At 42.9% G+C, this 23,900-nt stretch overlaps 2 protein-coding genes across 2 annotated transcripts in view; both read right to left on the bottom strand.

Moving 5' to 3' along the window:
* LOC131482924 (zinc finger protein 334-like) overlaps window positions 1-23,900 on the bottom strand; it is a 303,146-nt gene that overhangs the window by 246,219 nt on the left and 33,027 nt on the right. The window lies entirely within an intron of this gene.
* On the bottom strand, window positions 13,742-14,971 carry LOC131482910 (zinc finger protein 420-like). Its single transcript, XM_058679142.1, has one exon. It carries the CDS (start codon window positions 14,969-14,971, stop codon window positions 13,742-13,744), a length of 1,230 nt encoding a protein of 409 aa, XP_058535125.1.

Genomic DNA, 23,900 nt, shown 5'->3' with positions numbered 1-23,900 from the left:
TATTAGCCACTCTTGGTGATAACAGGGCCCACTAGAAATTAACAAATGACATGTTCATGTGACAATACAGTGTGAATGGAAACCCCGAGATGAAGAAATGCTTATTACCCTGAAGTCTGTCTGTTAATCTGAAGACCAGTTTCCCCAGCAATATAAGTTATCCTAAGAGGCATACAACAAACAACATGGATACACTTCACAAGTCTGCAAGCATTCATATTTTCCTGCCTTTTCTGCCTACATTCCGTTACTGCTAGGCCTCACCTCTCCTGGAACTCTTGAAAGTACACAAGTGAGCAATAAAAAGCACCTTAGAATTAACATCTTTACTGTCATGCTCAAGCAGTGAACAGAGTGTGAGGAATACAGACACACAAGGGCTATGCTCAGGGGCTACCTATTCTCAGAGTCTGTCTGTAGGAAGCCAAAAAGCAAGCAGGTCCTGGGGAATCCAAGAGTCAGAGTGCCAGAATAATGGTAGTGTTGTGCCAGATTTTTGAAATCCCCAGAAAAGCATTGAGTCTGAAGTCAGCGATAAGGCATAAGTGGTTTATTCAGTTTAAGCTAGGTCTCCCAGCCACTTCCCCCAGCCAAGGTTGCTGTAGGAACAGCAGGGCAGAAAAAGAGAGCAAAACAAGGGCAAAGGTTAAATCGCACAGGGTTCTTATACAATTATGGACAGTTCCATATATATAGTCATCACTGGTCAGTTTTACATGTTAACTTTCAAAATGAGCTTTTAGGGAGGGCTGCAGGAGGGGACGTCTAGCTTGGATCCTGACCCCAGCCCGCCATGTGCTCATGGCTCATGGTGGGCTGGGTCCGGACATGCCTGGGTGCGGGGCCTGCTTCCTTCCGGGGTGAGTACACAGAGGAGGGAGGTCTCTGTGACTGGGTATGTCCGGGGCCCACCCACCGTCCTCATTGGGCGGTGAATGGGATTGGGGAGGGGCGCAACCCTGGGCCTGCAGGTTTAAACCTCGGGCTGCCAGAGGCGACTGGAGGGCTGCAGGAGGGGACATCTAGCTCGGATCCCAACCCCAGCCTGCCATGCGCTCATGGGCCCGGGCGGCCAGTTTGCCATTGGGCGCCAGGCTGTGCCTGCTGGCCGCCCGGCCGGGGAGCTCTGGGGTAATGGATGTCTGAATTGCTGCTTAGATAGCTCCAGGCTGACCCCACTGTTTCTGGGTTCTGAGTCAATCCTAAAGATTCCCAATCCCAATAACTCTTCCTTTGAAGAACTTCTAATCTCTTAATAATGCTGAGCTTTGAACACCTATCAAGTAAAAGATAAGCTCCGGCTTGTCTAGCAGGCTTGCACCTAATGGTCCTCAGGGCAACCACGGGCAGGTGCGTGATTTACGGCTTGGAACAGGCCCAATTGGGGAGGTAAAGGGACACCACAACTGGGTTGAGGTTCCCACCAAGGGGTGTATGTGCTGGAATGGGGGCTGCGTTCTATCTAGGAAACAGTTGTAGTCACCCGAGGCACTAGTGTGTGGGCTGGGATTGGATGCACCAGGCCGGTTCAGATCCCAACACCATCTGGTGTTATGGAGAACCAGGGTAGATGTGGGACTGACTAGGCTGGGTCTCAATCCCCTACTGAGCCATGTGTGAGCTGTATGTGGGTATGGACGAGCCATGGCCGGGCTGAAACATCCAACAACAAGAACCAGAATGGGGTGAAAGACAGCCAGGAAAAGCCACTGTTCCTGCTAGGACAGGAGGTGAACCGAGTAGGGTTGGCTCAAGGACGCCCTGGCAAGCGCAAAATCTGGCATTGGGAGGGGTTCTGATGGAGGAGCCTGGGCAACTCCTCTGGCAGGACACAGTCCCTGCAGGTAAGCGCAAGAAGCATGATAGGAAACAGCCCAGAATAGGCCATGGAAAGTTTCCCACTGGCATACATTCGGCATGGGTCAGGAGCAGACCAGGCTGAATCAGTTCATGTCATCCACTGGCAAATCCGATCACCAGAACAGAGTGTGGGATGGGCCGGGTTTGGTTGCGACAAAACCAGTACACATTATGGAATGCCAGGGCATGGTTGCCTGTACTGGATATGAATGCAGCACCCAACCACCACACGTGAGATCCAGGAAGGAAGGGAGGGGCAGAACTGGTGGGGGTATTAAGGGGCTGGTCCCCTCGCTGGACAGCTACTCCCACTGGAGAGTGTGGGCCGTGATAGAGACAGACCCGACTAAGCAGGGCTACAACACCTGTGCACTGCATGTGGACTAGATCAGGGCCGCAGCATCAGCTGGCAGAAGCTGGCGCTGGGGACTAATTCTGTCAAGTCTAATCACAGAACCACCTAAAGAGTGCATAAACAGGGACAGAGAGACCTGGGAGGGAAAAAGTGGGTTCCCCCTTCCTGGGTCACTAGTCCTGTGGGAGGGTATGAAAACTAGGATGGGGGCTGGGATGGCTAGATAGAGAGGCACTCAACAACATCTGTAAGGGCTGGATGGTTGAGTTGGTTAGATAGAACTAAGCTTTAATACCCATTGACAAGTACAAGAGCCAAATGGGATGGGGGACAGACTGGTCTTCTGCTACACATACTGGCAAACCAGGGTAGGGGGCGGGTCTGGTGGGGGTTATTGTGGGTTGCCCCGACTAGGCTGCAGCTCCCACTGGTTGATGGACTGCAACACCCATTGGTTCCAGTGCAACTCGGGACTGAAAACAGAACCAACACAGCAATTGCAACCACCAGCTGATCGGGGTGATGGACTGTGCCGGGCCCTGTGCTTGTTAGAACATACAAGAAACTAATCTGGGAATACCTCAAAGTATCTTGGAGATCTCCCTAATCAAACTGCTGGACTCAGAACTCTAGCCAAGAAAAGACAGAAGACAGAGCAGGACAATCATTCATCTCAGGTATATGTTGGCAGCGAAATATGGGGCAAACGGAGACTTTGTGATGGACAATATCGATCGGTGGACGACCTCACCGAGCGAAACTGGCAGTGATTCATAACTGGAGAATTATCAACACCACTTGAGCACATATCTCAGAGCATGCCCCACATCCAGGACTTGGGGTGGGCAGGAAACCGGGTGGGGCTTCTCCCTCAGTATCCCCCTTTACCTCAGATACATGATGGAAGCAATGTGAACATGATAGTATTGCCCACTTCCCTATCCGCCTGAACCTTTTTTTTTTTTTGCCTTTAACTGTAATTAACTATGGAAAAATTGTCAACAACAATACAATAAAATAGATTTTAAAAAAAATGAGCTTTTGGCAGGCTTGTGTTGGTAGGTTTGAAGCAAGCAACTTTCAAAAGGTGCAAACTGATGGGCTATAGGGCAAGGACTCTTATCAAACACCAGGGTCCTCCTTCCTGAGGAGTGGTCTACCTACGTGCACTTCCAGGTGTCCTGCCTGGTGAGTGTCACATAAACTGTCAAGCCGGGAGTTCACACAGCCCTCAGCCAAGCAATTAATGCAGAATCACAAAAGCAGAAAACATCTAGATCCTTCAGAGACATGTGACCAAGAGACTGAGCCTCTCCCTATCATGGGCCTTTATAGGGACTTGCGAGGGGAGTGGTTACCAAACAAAAATGCAATACCACCCCTCTCAGTTCCAGTGATGATAGGTAAGAGTCACAGTTGGGCAGAAGGGAAAGCCTAGATGGTGTGGGAGTGTGGCTTCCAGGTTGGTGACCCTGAACTGGATGCCAAGCCCACAAATTTGGGAGAAGGAAGACACAAGTCTCAACCTTTTTTCTGGGTGAGGTGGTAGATATTATTGCCCATTGTGAATAGGTTTGTTTCTCTTTGCCCTTAGGGTGACTCATGTGAACACCTCCCGAAGATGGTGCATAAAAAAACCCACTATTTCCACCATGTTCTTAGGACTTTCCTCCTTTGGAGTGCCATGCATCTGCTAAGGCAGTAATCACTGTGGTTTTTTTTTTTTTTATTAATTATTTTGCATTATGCGACAGTTTTATAGGCTCTGGGAATCCAACCACCCCTCCCCACGCCTCTCCCCCCTGGTGGATTCCTCCACCTTGATGCAGTATTACAGTTCAAATTCAATCAAGATTTTTTCCTTGCAAACATATACCAAGCATAGAGTCCAGCTACTTATTGTCCAGATGGGTTGAACAGTTTCTTGGGGAGACCATTTCTGGTTCGAAGTTAGAGCTGGTAGAATATCATCCCAGTCAATTAAGAGTCCCAATATAACATCAACAGCAATTTGCAACATTATGCAATTGACAAGGTTTTGAGTAACCAGTATGTTAAAAAAAAAAAAAAAAAGGCAAGTCCTAACCACAACCTATGATTAGCTCATTGACATTTCAATTTTAGTTCATATACAGAACCGGCTGCTCTATACCTTAAAATGGCTATAAGGTGCCATTCAGCTGTTTTGTGTCTATTTCATTTTAGTATTTAGCCATTTGTTGTGTTGAAGTATAATTTTGCTGATATTGGCAGATTTCAGGATAATCTACACTGGCTTTTAACTCTAACAAGACATTTGTTGACAATTAAGGTGCAGAACATTTTTTTTGGGGGGGGTATGCAGGAAAATCCTCAACACCATGGTGAGGAGTGACTAATCTTTGTGTCCAACCCAGCGAGGCATGAGCCAATCCATGCCAGCTCTTTCCTGTCAGATTCCAAGCTCTACTTTTTGTTGTTTGTCTATTTATTTTAGGGTTTTTTAGTTTGTATGATTGTTTGTATGTTATGAGGGGTTTTCGGATCCCGATGGTTATTGCAAGGGAGGGCGGGGGTCCAGAGGTGGAGCCAGGCTCGGACCAGAGAAAGCTCTCCTCCCTGGTCCCGAAGGACGTTTATTGTTCTTCCGTTTCTGCGGACTGCTCAGGGCTTCTGGTTGTCTTTCCGATGATGTTGGTTTCTGCACGGTAGTGTTTGGACTTCTTCCATCCCCTGCGGAAGCTCCGGTTGGGGGTGGGAGACCTCAGAGTACTCAGCCTCCGAGGGCATCCAATTCCCTGTGGCCTCCTTGGCAGTTGGGATATAGTTCTTGTGGCTCATATTAATAGTTTGTGGTGAAGATCTGAGAGTCTTCATGGTTGGGATCCAAGCTTCCTCTTTACCATAACCTGCTCCACTCTGGAGTGCCCCCCTGCTCCATGCACATGACCTCCTGTTAAGAGGGTGTCAGGATCGCACCCGATTTCCCCCTAATGCATTGGTATAGTAGAGTGAGCAAAAAGTACAATATAGCCTATCAAGATAAAATCTGGTAATTCATAGACAACAGACTCAAAGCAGCACTAAATAATAGAAAAACTACTATGGTTCTTATTCTTAAATAAATCCTGCTTTGCAAACTAGAGTTGTCCACATGAAAATTCTCCCCTGTGAAACAAGAAATGATGTTGCTACAGTGTTTTGCTTGAATTCCCTGCAAATCTAACCTGCCTTGCTCTCGAGCAGTGGAAATTCTGAAGCGGTGGGCAGGTTAGAGGTGAATGTTGGGGCTGCACAGATGCCCTGGCACTGGAACAGCTTGCAGGCAGGCTATAGATGTAGGACATCTGACTAGTAGGACTAGTGAGGTGACAGGATGTTGTGTGGTGGTGGACTCCAGGGATGCAGGCTCTGGCCCCAGGGTCACCAGCAGAAAGGACCCAGCCCTGGAGTGGCTGGCAAGCACATTGCCTGTTGAAGGAGCAAGATCACTGCATGAGCTGGAATGACTTTCAAGTGGTGGAAGGTAGACAGTGTGCTCGCACTCATAGGCTAGAGGTGAGTTGATGACGGCTCACTGAGCCTATCCCTGGATGGGTAAGTACAGAAATGGATGGGGCATGTTAGAGGAATATCTTCTCCTCAAGCGTAATTCAGTCTGGCCCAGAAGTGGATGACTATTGAGCTGTGGGATCAGGGACACTGCCCAGGATGACTTGGCTATGAAGCAGATGTCAGGTGGATAGCAGGAACAGAGTGCACCGGTTTGTCAAGCTTGGCCCTAGAATAGCTATTGGTGGGCACCTTGGGCCCTTGGCTCACTATACAAACCGCTAGGTGCTGGAGTGCATGATGTGTGTGTGCTGGGGATGAATGGGGATACCAGCTAATCCCTCTTGGCCCAGGAGTGGACTGTGGGCTGTGTGGAGTAGCTGTTTGAGCATACCTGGACAGGAAATGCCTGTTGCACCCCATAGGGTTACTTACCTGTTGGTGAAGAAGCAACCAACAGAATGGGAGAAAATTTTAGCGCACTATGCAAGTGATGGGGGGCTAATACCCAGGATTTACAAAGAGCTTCATAAAACCAGGAACAGTAAATAAATAAATAAATAAATAAATAAATAAATAAATAAATACTTTGAAACAATGGGCAATACAAATGAACAGACATTGTGCAAAAGAACAAATCTAAATGGAAGTCAGTATGGAGTTTGCTTAGAGAATTGCAAATAAATCTGCCACATTGGACAAAGGGTGCAGACATATTCGAGATGACAGAGAAACACTGGACAGGGTAAAGAACAGAGAGCAGATTGCAGAAAAACATAGGGGTCAGGCAGTCAACACGGATGTACCTGGAGACCACCTAAACACAGGGAAGAGGCCACGGTGCAGGAGCAGTGTTATAGGGAGCAAAAAACCTACCAGCCACAGGTGAGCTGTGAGGTAAACTCCAACAATACCCAGGGATCCAGTGGTAGCAACAGAATTAACCCTTGTGGAAGCCAGATGGGAGCTTGGGTCTGCTCCTGGAGCTCCAGATGTGAAGGTAGGTTGAAACTGACATATCCTGCTTAATAATCTGGCCCAACAACAAACTAAAAGGGAGCTGTGTACTCCTCAGGGCAGATTGGTGGCAGGTTGAAGCCAACAGCACAGATATCGAACGCTGGAGTGGGCAAGTTTCCAACTAGTCACACCCAGCTGATCCCACGTTGAGGACAGCACCAGCTTACCATCCTACATAATCTGTGTGGTCCCTGGATCAGAAGGCCAACAGCACCAGTTTCCTGGCAGTGCCCCGCTGGGCACCATCTTGTGTTTAGATATCAGTGCCCACTGGGCGTCATCTTGTGTTTAGATAAGATCAGTGCTGCAGACAAACCAGTTATCTGGGATAGTTGGCGTCTTCCTAAGCCAACTGATTGAACTTAAACATTGATTTGTAGATCTCTTGGTAATATATCTTAGAAATACAAACTAAGGAGCAAAAATCCACCAAACAGGATTACAATGTCAAAAGTTAAGAGACAAGACAGAGGCACAATAAATGTTACCGAAGACTCCTCAGTAAAGCAACAGAAGCTTCTACCACCCTTAGAATTAACTGAGGAAGACATTGACAAAATGGAGAACACAAAATTCAGAAAACTTAGTATAAAGCTTCTGACCAACACTGAAAAGCACATAATACAAGAGTTCAGGGCCCAGTGGCATGGCCTAGCGGTTAAAGTCCTCGCTTTCAATGCCCTGGGAACCCATATGGGTGCCGGTTCTAATCCTGGCAGCTCCACTTACCATCCAGCTCCCTGCTTGTGGCCTGGGAAAGCAGTCAAGGATGGGTCAATGCTTTGGGACCCTGCACCCACACAGGAGACCCGGAAGAGGTTCCAGGTTCTCGGCATCAGATCGGCGCACACCAGCCGTTGCAGCTCACTTGAGGAGTGAATCATCGGATGGAAGATCTTCCTGTCTGTCTCTCCTCCTCTGTGTATATCTGACTTTGTAATAAAATAAATAAATCTTGAAAACAAGAGTTCAAAGAATTTATAGAATTTGTCACAGAGGAAATAAATTAAATGAAAGCTGACATTTCAGAAGTTAAAAATACAGTAGAGCAAGAAATGAAAAATATTTCCTGTCACCAGGAGGAACAAAAAAAAAAAAACAAGCTAGAATAGAACCAGGTCAAGGTTAAAAAAAAGTATCCAAGAATATAAAAATACAATTAACAGGCCCAGCATAAGAATTATGGGAGCTCCAGAAGACACAGAAAGAGAAGTTGGGATTTAAGGATTATTCATTGAAATAATAAATGGAAACTTCCCTAATCTAGAGAAAGAATTGGGAAACAGCATGCAGAAGGGGCACTGTACTCCCAACAGTGTTGATCACCATGATACATGATAATCAAGCTCTCCTCAGTTGAACTAGGAAAAAAATCCTTAGATGTTCATGTGAGAAAAATCAAGTGACCTATAGAGGAACACCAGGCAAACTCACTGCTGATCTCTCAGAGGAAACACTGCAATTGAGAAGATAATGAAGTGACATAGTTCAGATACTAAAAGGGAAATAGTGTTAGCCCAGAAAAATGTTTCCTACAAAGGTCTCCTTTGTCTTTGAAAATGAAATAAAATTCTTCCACAGTAAAGAAGAACTCCAAATATTCGAATACTCCAAACCTGCCCTGCAGCTGATATTCAATATATGTTTTAGTGAAAGATAGAAGAACAAAAACCAAAGCGAAAAATGGAGAACATCCCACTACAAGGCTAACAGAAGACTAAATCAAAGGACAACCCATCACTAAAATGATAGGAGGATTTTGCCACTTATCCATATTAACATTGAATATAAATGGCTTAAAAACATCAATCACACATCATAGATTGCAAGACTGGACCAAAAAACAAAACACTTCCACCTGCTGCTTACAGGAAATACATCTCACTAACAAAGATCAGAGGAAGCTGAAAGTGAAAGGATGAAAAAAGATACTCCAAAAGAATGGTAATGTAAATTTTGCAGGGGTAGTCATTCTTATAGCAGATGATACAGATATCAATGTGAAAAACATTAAGAGATGAAGAAGGATACCATATAATGTTCAAAGGATCCATTCACCAAGAAGAAGTCACCATAATAAATGTATATGCGTCAAATGCCAAGACATTTGGTTGTGTGAAACAAACATTAATGGACATAAAGGGAGAAATAGATTCAATATAATCATAGTGTGTGAACTTAATACCACATTAATATCAATGGACAGATTTTAAAAAAGCAAAAACTCAGCAAAGAAAACACACAACTCACCCAAACTCTAGAACAAATGCACTTAGTTGATATCAACTGAGCCTTTAATTCTATAAAAGAGAATACACTTTTTTTTGTCAGTTCATGGAACCTTCTCCAGAATTGACCATATTATAGGCCACAAAACAAGCATCACCAAATTTTTAAAAATCAATAATATACCAGGCATATTTTGTGACCATCATGAAGTGAGGCAAGAGACCAAGAAGCCAAAACACTTAGGAAAACTTGCAAACACGTGGAGACTGCATAATGTTACTAAATGAGAAATTAGATAGAGAGGAAATCATAGGGGAAATTAAAAAAAACAGCCTGAAGCAAGTGAAGGCATCAATACAACATATCAAAACTTATGGGACACAATCAAGACAATGGAAAGAGCAATGTTCATTTCAATGCTTGTTTTAAGAAACTAGAAAAGCATCAAGTAAATCACTTAATCTTACAGTTGTAGGAAATAGAAAAGCTACAGCAAAGCAATCTCAAGAATACTAAGAAAAAAGAAATAATCAAAATAAGGGAGGAAATAATCCGAATAGAGACCAAGAGAACTGTATGTACATAACAGCAATGAATAAAAGAGCTGATTCTTTGAGAAACATCAACAAAATAGACTCCCCACTAGCCCAACTATTAAAAAATGGAGGAGAGAGAAAATATGCATCAATAGCATCAGTAAACATAATTGGCACAGTAAACATAATCAAAACTGCCATATTACCAATAGTAATATACAGGTTTGATGCAATCCCAATCAAAATCCCAACAGCATTCTTCTCAGAAACAGAAAAGATGATACAAAGATTCATCTGGAATCACATGAAACCATGAATAGCCAAGTTATCCTGAAGAATAAAAATCAACCTAGAGGAATCTCAGTTCCAGACCTCAAGACATACAAAAGAGCAGGGCTCATCAAAACAGTCTGTTACTGGTACAGAAACAGAGAAGAAGATCAGTGGAACAGAACTGAAACCCCAGAAAGGAACCCACACATGTATGGCCAAGTAATATTTGACAACACAACTGAAAACAGTCCAGGTAAAAATCCTGGCCTATTGAACAAACGCTGTTGGGACAAGTGCATAGTATGCTGCAGAATAACAAAAAAATGCCCATACCTGTCACATTATACACAAATAAGCTCTAAATGGATCAAAGAACTAAATCTATACCAAGTAACCATCAAACTAATAAATGAAAACATAGGAAACACTCTCCAAGAAATAGGAACAGAGAATGATTTCTTACAAAAGATGCAAAAAGCACAGGTGAGTCATTACCTAACATCGTCTAGCGGATCTGAGAACCAGCATGGGGAGAAGGATCAGTGCTGTATCAGGCCACAACAATAGGCAATTCACATCAGGGCTGAGACAGGGGACATGCTGTTCCTGGATAGGTCTCAGCACACAGCAACATGAAGTGGAATTGGGGGAACACTAGACTGAGCCAGGCTGAAATACATGCTGGTGGAAAATGAGTTACTAACTTGAATGTTGTCCCAACACTTGTTTACTGAAGCAGGATGCATAACTGGAAAAAAGGACCCATCCTCTGTTTTCTCCCAATTCCTGTGAATCTCATTCTTCCACCCTATTCCACACATTCCTACAATATAATTACAAAAATGAAAGAATGTTAGGATGCTGTGAGAGACTGGGAATATTTTAAAACAGGACCTGCAAAAAAATTCAATAAATTTCACTGATTAGTGTCCTACTGAGGACCCGAGCCACAAGCTGATAAGCAACAATAGCAAAGAACTAACAGCTGGGTCCTCACATGAGCAATCTGGTGGAAAGCAGGTAGATGTGTAGAACTTCATTCTGTAGTTGAACTTCCCTACAATGTCACACGCCAAGTGAGCGCAACGGCCAGTGCTATGCTGATATGCCAGGAGCCAGGAACCTCTTCCAGGTCTCCCACATGGGTGGAGATTCCCAAAGCATTAACCCATTCTCGACTGCTTTCCCAGGCCACAAGCAGGGAGTTGGATGGGAAGCGGGGCTTCCGGGATTAGAACCAGCGCCCATATGGGATCCCAGGGCGTTGAAAGCGAGGACTTTAGCTGCTAGTCCACACCACCAGGCCCTACATGACACATGTTGAAAACAAAATTGTCTCTTTTTTTTTTTCTTTTTTTTTTTTTTTTAACATACTGGTTACTCAAAACTATGTCAATTCCATAATATTGCAAATTGCTGCTGATGTTATATTGGGGACTCTTAATTGACTGTGATGATATTATACCAGCTCTGACTTCGGACCAGAGATGGTCTCCCCAAGAAACCGTTCAACCCATCTGGACAATAAGTAGCTGGACTCCATGCTTAATATATGTTTGCAAGCAAAGAATCTTGATTGAATTTGAACTGTAATGCTGCATCAAGGTGGAGGAATCCACCAGGGGGGAGGGGAGGGGGAGGGGGAAGGGGATTCCCAAAGCCTATGAAACTGTCACATAATGCTAAATATTAATTAAAACAAACAAACAAAAAAAACATTAGCCTCAATAAAAATGATATGTAACTTGAAAAAAAAAATTGTCTCTCTTACCCTCAGTGCTCATCATTGTTGGTCTTGATAGGGCGTCAACTCTAAATATTAAGTAGTAGAAGTGCTCCAGGTTGTAGCACATGAGATGCAAGTCAATGGGCTTCACATTTCCCTCAACACCAGTCATGGGAACCACTCTTCAATTTTTTTTCTTTGAAAGACAGAACTAGAGTGAGAAAGACAGAAGCAGGGAGATATCTGCCATCCACTGGTTCATACCCCCAAGGGCTCAATTGCAGTAGCCGAGCTGCTGTTGTGAAACCAGAAGCCAAGAGCAAAACCATGGTGGATTGGCTAGAATCTCGGACAGCTTACCTACTATGTAACAATGCTGGTCCTGGTGCTCACTCTTACAATTGAAAGACTTCAGGCACAAGCTGACATCTACTAGCTCATACAATGGCAAGAAACTTACTGTGTGAATCTGAGCAGTTGTGGTGGTAGCTGACACATTACCTCCACCTGAAAGAGGAACTCCAAGGCTCTGATGTCAGACAATTCTTTTGTCTCTAAGATATGCCTTCTAGAGTCTTGGGTGTTTTTGACCAGCAGGCCCAAGATTCCTGAGGACCATGACAATGGTGTTGCTTGGCTGCAGAACCACCAGAGAGAAACTGGTGAAGGGTGTCCATTTATTGGGAAGATCATACAAGCATATATACAGTGGAGAGGAAAGGCAGAAGGGTGGTATCAACAGTACTCCCACCCTACACTGTTATTAAAACTGGCCAGTAGGCATGCCTATCTCTCTGGACACTCTAATCTAGTCACCAGTTACATTCTGTAAGCAGGGTTGATAGCTTAGTGTTTTAGGCCATGTGCAGGTAGACCAAGATAAGCTAGCACCTGGGCTGAAAGCCATACCTTTGGGCATGATCATTACGTGTGAATGGTAAACAAGATGAGGGCTGCACTTAACTTCTCAGAGTTGCTTATCAGGGAAATTCTAGCACAACTTTGCAGGGGCAGAAATTGAAATACAGCCCACTACTCTGGATGTATGCCGAGTGAACAGGCAAAGATGGAGTCTCTGTTAGCTGAGACCACTGCCAGGGCTTTGCCTCAGAGACACAATGTGCCATGTGCCTATGACATGTTGTATGAGATAAGCTGGCAGAGAGGCAGGAGTGATCTCCCATACTTATTATTCAAGGAGATAGAGGCCAAATAGGATCCACATTTGGCCAGACATAACAAGAAAATTTTGCCTCTGGAAAAGATTCATCCTTCAAATCTGGGTGTTCATCACTAAAACTGCCACATGCATCATTTGATATCTGTGGTTCCAATAAAATTCTGTAATAGGATGAGGAATATTGCGATTCAAAAAAGATAAATGTGTAAATAACAAAGATGGCATTTGAAATAAAAGTTACATACTGAACATTTATTATCAACATTTAATCTGAAAACAGCATTCACATTTACCACCTAACAGGGAGATCACATGCAAATTGCATCTTAATTATTTTAGCAATACCCTCTCTTCTGAAATAAAATAATACTCCTCATGTTTATTATTTAACACTTGCTGAGACTTTCAAAGTATGTTTCCACATCCATTCCCCTATTACAATGTTTTATATTTGCACTTTTGCGAACGGTTGCCTTTTCATTCAGTTTGTAAGCTTCAACAGACCATAACAGGTTTATGGTGGCTAGTCTTTCGGTTGACATGTTTTGTAGTTCTGAGGTCTGTGACTCTGCTAGCGATTGACTCAGAAAAATGATTTTTCAGTCAATGCTGTGTGTTTGCTCATTTCTGTGAATATGCTACTTATTGAAGCATGTAGGCTTTCTACTGTGTTGAAAAGGTTTGCGAATGAATTTTAAAACACATGTAAAACATTCATGCTTTCCCAAGTGAATTCAGATGTTTAATAAAACTTGACTGCTTGCAACCAGATTTTCCACTCATTATATTCAAGTGGTTCTTATCCTGTATGGACACTCTGATGTCAAATGAAACCTGTCTCGTAAGTAAAGGCTTGAAGATACACACTGCATTCTTAAGGTTTCTCCCCTGTGTGGACCCTCTGATGTCTGATTAGGTGTGACTTCTGAGAACAAGCTTTTCCACACTCTCTACATTCATAAGGTTTTTCCCCTGTGTGGACGCTCTGATGCCTAATGAGTTGTGCCATATTAGAAAAGCCCTTTCCACATTCACTTCATCCATAAGGTTTTTTTCTGCCCAGTGTGAATTCTTTGATGTCTAATAAGGTGTGGCTTACAAGGAAAGCCTTTCCCACACTCATTACATTCATAAGGTTTTTCCCCAGTGTGGACCCTCTGATGTATGATCATGCTTGACTTATCAGAGAAGCCTTTTCTGCACTCACTACATTCATAAGGTTTTTCCCCAGTGTGGATTCTCTGATGAGTAATGAGGTGTGACTTACGAATAAAAGCTTTTCCACACTCACTACATTCATAAGGTTTCTCCCCTGTGTGGATTCTCTGATGAGTAATGAGGTGTGAGTTACAAATAAAAGCTTTTCCACACTCACTACATTCATAAGGTTTTTCCCCTGTGTGGATTCTCTGGTGTCTAAGGAGGTGTGACTTATCAGAAAAGCCTTTTCCACACTCTCTACATTCATAAGGTTTTTCCCCAGTGTGGATTCTCTGATGTATAGTCATGCTTGACTTATCAGAGAAGCCTTTTCCACACTCACTACATTCATAAGGTTTTTCCCCTGTGTGGATTCTCTGATGAGTAATGAGGTGTGACTTACGAATAAAAGCTTTTCTACACTCACTACATTCATAAGGTTTTTCCCCAGTGTGGATTCTCTGATGAGTAATGAGGTGTGACTTACAAATAAAAGCTTTTCCACACTCACTACATTCATAAGGTTTCTCCCCAGTGTGGATTCTCTGATGAGTAATGAGGTGTGAGTTACAAATAAAAGCTTTTCCACACACACTACATTCATAAGGTTTCTCCCCAGTGTGGATTCTCTGATGTATGATCATGCTTGACTTATCAGAGAAGCCTTTTCCACACTCACTACATTCATAAGGTTTTTCCCCTGTGTGGATTCTCTGATGTCTAAGGAGCTGTGACTTATCAGAAAAGCCTTTTCCACATTCTCTACATTCATAAGGTTTCTCCCCAGTGTGGATTTTCTGATGTACAATGAGGTGTTGCTTAGAGCAAAACCATTTCCCACACTCAATACATGCATAAGGTTTCTCTCCAGTGTGCAATCTATGATGTGCATTCATGTTTGACTTATGAGAAAAAGCTTTTCCACACTCCCTGCATTCATAAAGTTTCTCCCCTGTGTGGACCCTCCTATGTATGATCAGGCTTGACTTGTGAAGAAACTCTTTTCCACACTCATTACATTCATAAGATTTTTTTCTTGTGTGGAGTCTCTGTGGTCTCATGAGAGATAATTGCTGGTGAAAGGCTTTTCTGTGCTCATTGCATTCATAAGGTTTCTCTGCTCTTTGAAAGATCTGATCTCTAATGAGTTCTGACTTCTGGTACATGTTTTCTTTACATTCATTGGACACACACAAATTGTCTCCTGTGTCAGTTCTCTGTTTGGTGGTAAGGCAAGATTTATAGTAGCCAACATGAATTGCTTGTCCCACACTGACAGGTTGCTGATTACATCGGTCTTTGGGATAAACTTGCTCACACATAAGGACTATCTTCTTCCCGCTGAAAGTTTTCTCATTTTCATTGTGTTCAAAGGACTGCTGACAAATGTCAATGTTGTCAAACTGACTGAGAATTTCCTTACTCTCGAGGTTGTTCTCAGGGACATTAGAGGCATGCTTATTTTCAAATGGTATTTCGTTAGGCTTCCTGTGGGAAAAGCAAATTTAAAAGAAACTATGACATCATTTTGTCTCCATTCAAAATGCTCCAGATCTTTGAGCTCCTCGTTGGGAGTTGCTTTCCCCCTTACCTCTTCCAAGTTTAACTGGTCAATTAACTGTAAAAATTTGGTTTACAACTGCTTTTCATTATCTTTTTCTATACTATGTTAAAGGAAAGAATCACCTAGCCTTCCTGGTAACATTTGGTTCAGTGCACAATATGGGAATTAAAAAAGAATTTTGGCTCTAATACAAAAGCCATGAGGCTGGACAGAGCAAAGAAAAGACTCCACAATTTTGTACTAAACCTCTGGAAATGACCCTTGGCACCTCATGCCTCTGCACAAAGAGGAACACAAACACACTCTCATATAATCGCCAGTCACTGCCTAGCTCCAGCTAAACATCCAGATGGATTGTACTTGGATAGGCTTCAGCACACAGCAACATGAAGTAGAATTGGGGGAAGACTAGACTAAGCCAGGCTGCAATATATGCTGGTGGAAAATGAGTTGAGGCAAGCCATGGCAGTCAGGGTGATGTTGGTGCTGGACACATGATCCCTGGGCGCAGGAGATCCAGTGGGGCCCTGGCAGCCTTGTCTGGTCCCTTGGGGACAGCTGTGTGATGAGCTCAGTTTATGAGCCCCAGTGACTGTATGTGTGGTGGTTTATGTTGCTTGGCCTGGGTCCTTGGCTGGCCAGTGCAATGGGTCCTGGGACTGCGAGTCCTGGGAGTAGAGGGTGTGGCAGGCCTCAGGTCACCTGGCTTGGATACTTTAGATGCCTGCATGGTGGTGCTAGCTCAGTGAGTGCTGAGGTTGGGGCTCCACTGGGGCAGGATTGACTGGCTCGAGGTCTTGAGGCACTTGCAAGAACTGGTACTCCTCAGTTGAAAAGGAGTATTGGACAACTGGCCTGGCTCCACCTGGAGATGGAAGCCCACTGAAGCCTGGAAAGCACATCTGGACTATCCAAGAGAAAGCAGGAGAGAAGAGATTGAATAACTACCCCAGCCATATGATGACAGCAAATATCTGGGAGAAAAGAGACTCCAAGGTCAACCATGCCAGCCAATGAACATTGAAAGGGTTCTCTCTTGCTTGAATCAGTGAGATGAACATCATTTCAGAACTATCAGAACCACCTGGACAGAAACCGTGGAGTGTGTGCCACATTGACACCCTGGTTTGGTATCAGGGGTCCAGTACCCATCCTGAAGTACTAGGATAGTTGGGAGACCTGGTATACCTTCTCTGAATACCATTTAACCCTGACCTAAAACAGGAAGGAAAAATAGAAAATTTGGAAATGATCACACTAATTTCTCCTTAATGATCTAATACACGCACACACATTGAGTGCAATTAAATCACACACACACACACACACTATACAGAAACCCAACTCATGAAGAAAAAATTATTAGGTCACACTCCCCCAGTCCCACCCACCTCTTGATGTTGGAGGTGGGTGGAGCCTAGGCCTGCCATGTTCCCAAGGCATCTGCTCCCACTGTACTCACCAGGAAGAGCAAATCCTCTTCAGCCCAGGCAGGCCAAGGCCCAGCTCATCAAATGGCCATAGTGGCTGAACCTAGGGTCCCAAGCATGGACTCCAATGTGGCTCAGGTCCTCCCAGGAACAGAAAGTGTACATGACAATATAGAAAATACATAGGTTTCTACTAAATACCAGTTGCTCACATTCAGGAGGTGGATACAGAAACTGGATCTCAAAGTCATTTTTTTTAATTCATCCTTTTAGAGACAGAGAAGTTTTATTTACAAAGTGGTCATGTGAGTAGGGGAAGAGGAGGCAAGGGGAAATCACTCCTAGACAGAAAACTAGGTGTTGGTGTGCTTCTTGAAATTGAGACATCCAGTTACTAACTTCAATGTTGTCCCAACCCTTGTTTACTGAAGCAGGATGCATAACTGGAAAAAAGAACCCACTCCTCTGTTTTCTCCCAATTCCTGTAAATCCCATCCTTCCACCCTCTTCCACAATCCTACTTTTCTATACTAAGTTAAAGAAAAGAATTACTGAGCTTTCCTGGTAACATTTGGTTCGGTGCACATTATGGGACTTGAAAAAGACTTCTGGATCTTATACAAGAGCTGTGTGTCTCGAATTAGCAAAGAGAAGACTCCACAAGGTTTGTACTAAACTTGTGGGAATGACCCTTGGCATCCCATGCCTCTGCACAAACATGAACACACCCACCCACACACGTAATCCCCAGTCACTGCCTAGCTCCAGCTAAACCTCCAAACTGATTGTACTTTTAGGAGGAAGGGAGTAGAGATAGGAATTATAAAAGTTTAGGACTTTAAAGCCTCTAATCAACAACTGTCTTTTTCACTTTTGCTATCATGTCAATTTTCATTTTAGAAGCAAGTCTCTGGGTCATTATATTTTGAAAACTGTTGGATTGACATCCCCCAAAAGGCCAATTTTCTCCATGACTTGATACTCTCTAAGTGGATCCTGAATCCCAACTACCTGACATGAGACCAAAGTTCTGGCCTCCTTTTTCATTCTTCATGTCGGCTCTTCCTCATTGAAGAAGGGATGAGAGTCCAGGCACCAAAAATATTCACTTTGGTTTGAGTTTTTATGCACCATCTCAGGGAGGTGTTCACATGATTCAACCCAAGGGCAAAGAGAAACTTATTCACAATGGGCAATAATGTCTACCACCTTACCCAGAAAAAAGGTTGGGACTTGTTTCTTCCATCTCCCAATTTTTGGCTAGGCAGCCAGTTCAGGGTCAGCAGCTTGACTCCATCTAGGCTTTCCCTTCTGCCCACCTGTGACACTCACCTAACATCACTGGAACTGAGAGGCGGTGGTATTGCATTTTTTTTTTTTGTAACCACTCGCTTCACAAGTCCCTATAAAGGCCCATGATAGGGAGAGGCTTTCTCTCTTGGTCACATGTTTCTGAAGAATCTAGATGTTTTCTGCTTTTGTGATTCTGCCTTAATTGCTTGGCTAGGAGCTGTGTGAACTCCTGGGCTAACAGTCTATGTGACAGCCACCCGGCAGGACACCTGGCAGGTCATGTAGGTAGACCACTCCTCAGGAAGACGGACCCTAGTGTTTGATAAGAGTCCTTGCCCTATAGCCCATCAATTTGTAGCTTTTGAAAGTTGCTTGCTTCAAACCTGCCATTACAGGCCTGTCAACTTGCTTATTTTGAAAGTTAACAGCTAAAACTGACCAATCATAACTGTATAATTATATGGAATTGTCCTGGCATGGGTTGGGGGCAGACCAGGCTGAATCAGTTCATGTCATCCACTGACAAATCCAAGCACCAGAAGAGAGTGTGGGTTGAGCCAGAATTGGTTGCAAAAAAACCAGTACACATTACGTAATGCCAAGGTGAGATAACGTATGCCAGATGCTAATTTTGTCAAGCAGAACCACAGAACCACCTGGAGAGTGCATAATCCAGGAGTGGGAGTGGGCTGAGAGGGAAATAGTGGGATCCTCCCTCCTGGGTTACCACTAACACAGCAAGGCACAAAAACAAGGGTAGAAGCAGGGGTGGCTAGACGGAAATGAACCCAACAACATACATGAGGGCTGGATAATGGAGCTGGTTAGATTGAACTAGACTTAAATACACACTGACATGTATGAGAGCCAAATGGGGTACAGTACAGATTGGACTAGTCTGCTACACATGCTGGAAAACCAGGGTAGGGGACGGGCCTTGTGGTGGTTACTGTGGGTTGCTCTGACTAGGCTGCAGCTCCCACTGGTTTATGTAAGGGCTGAGTATGAAGTGGGCAGGATTCAGGCTAGACTGCAGCACCCATTGGTTCCAGTAGAAGACAGGGTTGGAAACAGAACCAACCCAGCAATTGCAACCTCAAGCGATGGACTGTTCCAGGCCCTGTACTTGCTAGTACACATAAGAATCTGGTCTGGAAACACCTCATACAAAGTTTCTTTGCGGATCCCCCCAATTGAACTGCCAGACTCAGAACCCTAACCATGAAAAGACAAGAGGACAGAACAAGTCAATCAACCACCTCAGTTATGTGTTAGCAGTGAAAAACTGGGCAAACGAAGACTCTATGAAAGACTATGTCAATCAGTGGATTCTTCAACGATCTCATTGTGCTTGCAGTGGTGAGACTGGCAGCAATTCATACCTATTGAACTACCAAAACCACTTAAGCAAGACCCTCGCAGCATGCCCCGCATCAACGACTGGGGATGGGAGGGAGACTGGTGGGCTTCTCCCATAAAATCTCCTTTTACCTCAGATATATGAAGGAAACAATATGGAAATAATAGTCTTACCCATTTTCCTGTAACCCTTGAAATTCTTTACCCTAATTAACTATGTAACGGTTGTCAAAAATACAATAAAAATGGAAAAAGGAAAAAAAAATGTTTTTATTTACTGGAAATCTAGATATACAGAGAGGATATGAGACACATAGGAAGATCTGCCATGTGCTGATTCACTTCCCAAAAATTCGTAACTTTCAGAGCTGAGCAGCTTTAAAGCCAAAAACCAGGAGCTTTATCTGGGTCTGCCATGCAGGTGTATAGTCACAAGCCTGTGGGGTGTCCTCAACATTTTCCCAGGCCAAAGGCTGCTGTGGTCCATGCGGTTCATGTGAAAGACACGAAGTTGTGAAGAGAACTTTTCCATTGAAGGCAAGGCCACAAGGAATTTCCTGTGCCTACAACCACCTGAAAAGCAGTTCTACCTCCCTTTGCATAAATAATTGACAACCCCACAGAGATTTCTGTAATCTATTTAGGCACTATCTGCCACTGTGGAGTTGCCTTTTACAATCAGTGTGAGCTTGGAAGATGATGTTGGTGATAATGTCTTAGCAAAAGGGCCTTTTACTATTTCTGCTCTCTCGGCTGTCACACTCATCATATGAAAATCAAGGGTTTTATGTCCCTACATGTAGCAGGAACCTATGCTTAGGGTTGTCCTCCCACATTGACCATATCCTAATCAAGGATGTTAAGTCCCTAAATGTAGTGGAAATCTATTCTTTCCCTCTTTCACTAATCTTTATGTCTCTCCTTTTGTGATACACTTCCTTAACTATTTCAAGACTAAGTTGTAGACTCAGGGTTGTAATAGGAATGTGTTACTGATTGACATGTACCATCTATTGAGAACTTCTTGACAACAGGATTACGGCGGCTGATATTCTGCCTCAAGGGGAAACAATTGGCAGAACTATCCTTAGCAATGCCTGCTTGACCAGGTGTGAAAAGTGGGTGCCAGAGTTTGTGAAGGCTTCTGATTAAAAAAAGAGGACAGTTTTTAAAACTGTATTATGATCCTGAAACTGTAGTGGTCCATTTATTTTTCGATGCCTACTCCAGGCACCCTTCTCAAGTTCTGAACTTTACTTGAGCTGGACTCTGGCAATAGGCAGAGAGCTGGCTGTGAAGCGGGGCTGCCAAGGCACAAACAAGTGTCCATATATGATCCCAGTGCATGCAAGGTGAGGGACAGCCACTAGGCTACCATGCCATACCCACGGGTTTGATCTTTACAAATGGCTTATGTGGGCCTTTGCATGACTCCCTCTACATTTCATACATGAGCTGAGAAAAGCCAGTTTCTTCAACTTTGTCACTCATGTAACTGCCTAGTTCTGAGACCTGAACAGCCATAGAATGGCCGGTGCAGATTTGAAGCTGTGTAGTAACAGCTATTGCCTTGCTGGTTGAGAGACAACCAATACAATGGGAAGTGTCTTACTCACAGATTCCTGTCCAGACAAGGAATGCTCAGGGGACACTTAAAAATCAAAGACCATTCTGAAAAATTTTGCTGTCTGCATTCAAGAGGCACACCATCTCCTGGCTCTCTCCCAAGAAATGCTATTTGATTCCCTCTGGTTTCGACATTCACCTGGTCACTTTGCAAATAAAACTACTGTCTCCAAATGAAAAAAAAAAGTAGAAAGAAAGAATGAAATCCTATTTCTCAAGTCTAATTTTTATACAATATCCTTTTCATATTGTGCTGCAATTATGGCCAGAGCTAAGGCTAAGCATTTTTGTGGCAATACAGCTCTCTTTTCAGTTATTATATAAGTTTTATAATTAAAACTTGCCTGAAGATTATTTCTTGACCTTTCTGATTAGCTCCAAACAGCTCATTCTGTCCATGGGGATCTGAAATGAGAAGCCGAGTAAACATATGCATGAATCCCATCTAAATGTTTCTTTTCAAATGTTCCAGTGAAGCTATTGAGATTTGTTGCCAATCTAGATAGAGCATATTTTAATATTAGTGAAATGTGGACATTTATGAGCATTTTTAAATAGGCATTACATCTCATCTATTAATGTCTTAACATAATACCTATATTTTTAAAATGAAAATTTTAATTATATGAGATTGCATATTTAAGTTAAAGCAGGAAATGACAGAAAATATGGTATAAAATTTCAGAATAAGGCTTGGGGTATCTTACATCCCATCTCATCACTAGTTTGCCTTTTCCTGGCCACTCTGCTTCAAAAACAACTTCAGGAAAATGTATCTTGGGAAGTGGCAGATGTGATTCAAGTGTTTGGGATCATGAAAAGACCCATATGTACTTCTAGATTTATGGTGATAGGCTGGCAAATTGCTAGAATAAACCTATACATGGAGACTATAGAATGACTGTCTCACCAGCTGTCCTTCTGAAAGAAACTCAGAGTAAAAATCAAATATAATTCCAGTCAACAATTACTGAGCTATGTATCAATTCCTCTGTCCAATATGTGCTGACCTACCTGCAAGTCTCTGCTTGGCAGATTTCTCCACTGTCCATGGTGCTGATCCTTGCTCCAACTTGAAGACCATATCAGGCTTTGTCATGGAGTACCCTGTGAATGGAGAATGATGCAGATTTTCCAAAATCACCATTAGTCCTACCAACTACACTTTATAAACTGTTCTTTCAGTAGCAAACTATAAGAAGTATTCTGCTTAGGCAGGACAGAATTTCACTCACCCAAGGACAGCAGATTGTTATAGGTCTCAAGCATCACCTCCCTATATAGGGTCCTCTGAGTATTGTCCATTGTCTGCCATTCTTCCTGGGTAAAGTCCACAGCCACATCTTCAAATGACACCAACACCTGTAATGGCACATGTCTCCTCAGTTCTGGATTGTTAAAGAGAAACACTAACAGTACATTCTCTGTATATTTAATTTGCAACTTTTGTGAATGTAGTTTAATTTACAATTCATACAGCATCACAGAGTAAAAGTTAAATGAAAATATCTTCTGCTGTGTTACTTTTGCAAATCTAATATTACAACAAATATTCCTTATTCTCATAAAGGTTGTTTTCTCTAAAGATTCTCACTATAATGAACCGTTGAAGGCATTGCTAGAATAGCTCTTCAAGTGGAAGATATCACTCTGTCTGTTATTACCAATCTGCTTTTCAACTAAATTAAGATAAATAATCATATTGACACTGAACCAAAATTTTAACTCAGGACCTATAATACTAAGCTGAGTTTAACTCTGCTGGGGGTGTTCAATTTGCATCTTCTATGAATGCAGCTTAATTTACTATGTATGTGGCAAATAAGGTAAAAACCAAATAAAATCTTTTGTCCTGTATTACGTTTGCAATTCTGAAGCTACAATTCCATTATTATCCTGTGTCAGATCTCTTTCTACAGTGAGCATAAAATGAGTTCACTGTGCAATCTTTAGATACACATGAGCTAAATAACATGCTAGATTAGATAACTAAGACATACGCTTAGGGTCAGACCGTGTGGTCTACCGGCTAAAGTCCTCACCTAGAACGCACCGGGATCCTATATGGGCGCCGGTTCTAGTCCCGTCAGCTCCACTTCCCACCCAGCTCCCTGCTTGTGGCCTGGGAACCAGTCGAGGATGGCCCAAAGTTTTGGGACCCTGCACCTGCATGGGAGACCCGGAGGATGTTCCTGGTTCCTGGCTTCAGATCGGCGGAGCACCAGCTGTTGCAGCTCACTCTGGGAGTGAATCATTGAATGGAAGATCTTCCTCTCTGTCTCTCCTCCTGTCTGTATATCTGACTTTGTAATAAAATAAATCTTTAAAAAAAAGATATATGCTTAGAATTGTACAAGATAATGAGAAGTTTTTTAAGTAGCTTGCTAATGATTTCCTCAAACATACGGAGGTACTTAAAAATATTATAAAGCAATAATTCACTTCAATTTTCTCATTTCAAAGTGAAATAATGAAATACTGAAAATATTTTTAAACTGTACTTGCATGATTAAATATTTCCTACAGCTTATATTGGAATTAAATATAAATAATAGATGATCATATGTATCAATAATACATATATATGTACATACACAAAAGTAAAAAAATTATGGAATACATATGCATGTAATTCCAGTGTATAAATATATAAAATATATATTTTTTCACTTGTGTGTATGCACATATTTAAAGTCTGTTTTTATTGATTTTCTGTGG

The sequence above is a fragment of the Ochotona princeps genome, chromosome 21 (genome assembly GCF_030435755.1).
Source record: "Ochotona princeps isolate mOchPri1 chromosome 21, mOchPri1.hap1, whole genome shotgun sequence".
In the NCBI taxonomy this organism is placed as follows: domain Eukaryota; kingdom Metazoa; phylum Chordata; class Mammalia; order Lagomorpha; family Ochotonidae; genus Ochotona; species Ochotona princeps.
This window is presented reverse-complemented; position numbering and strand designations above follow the sequence as displayed.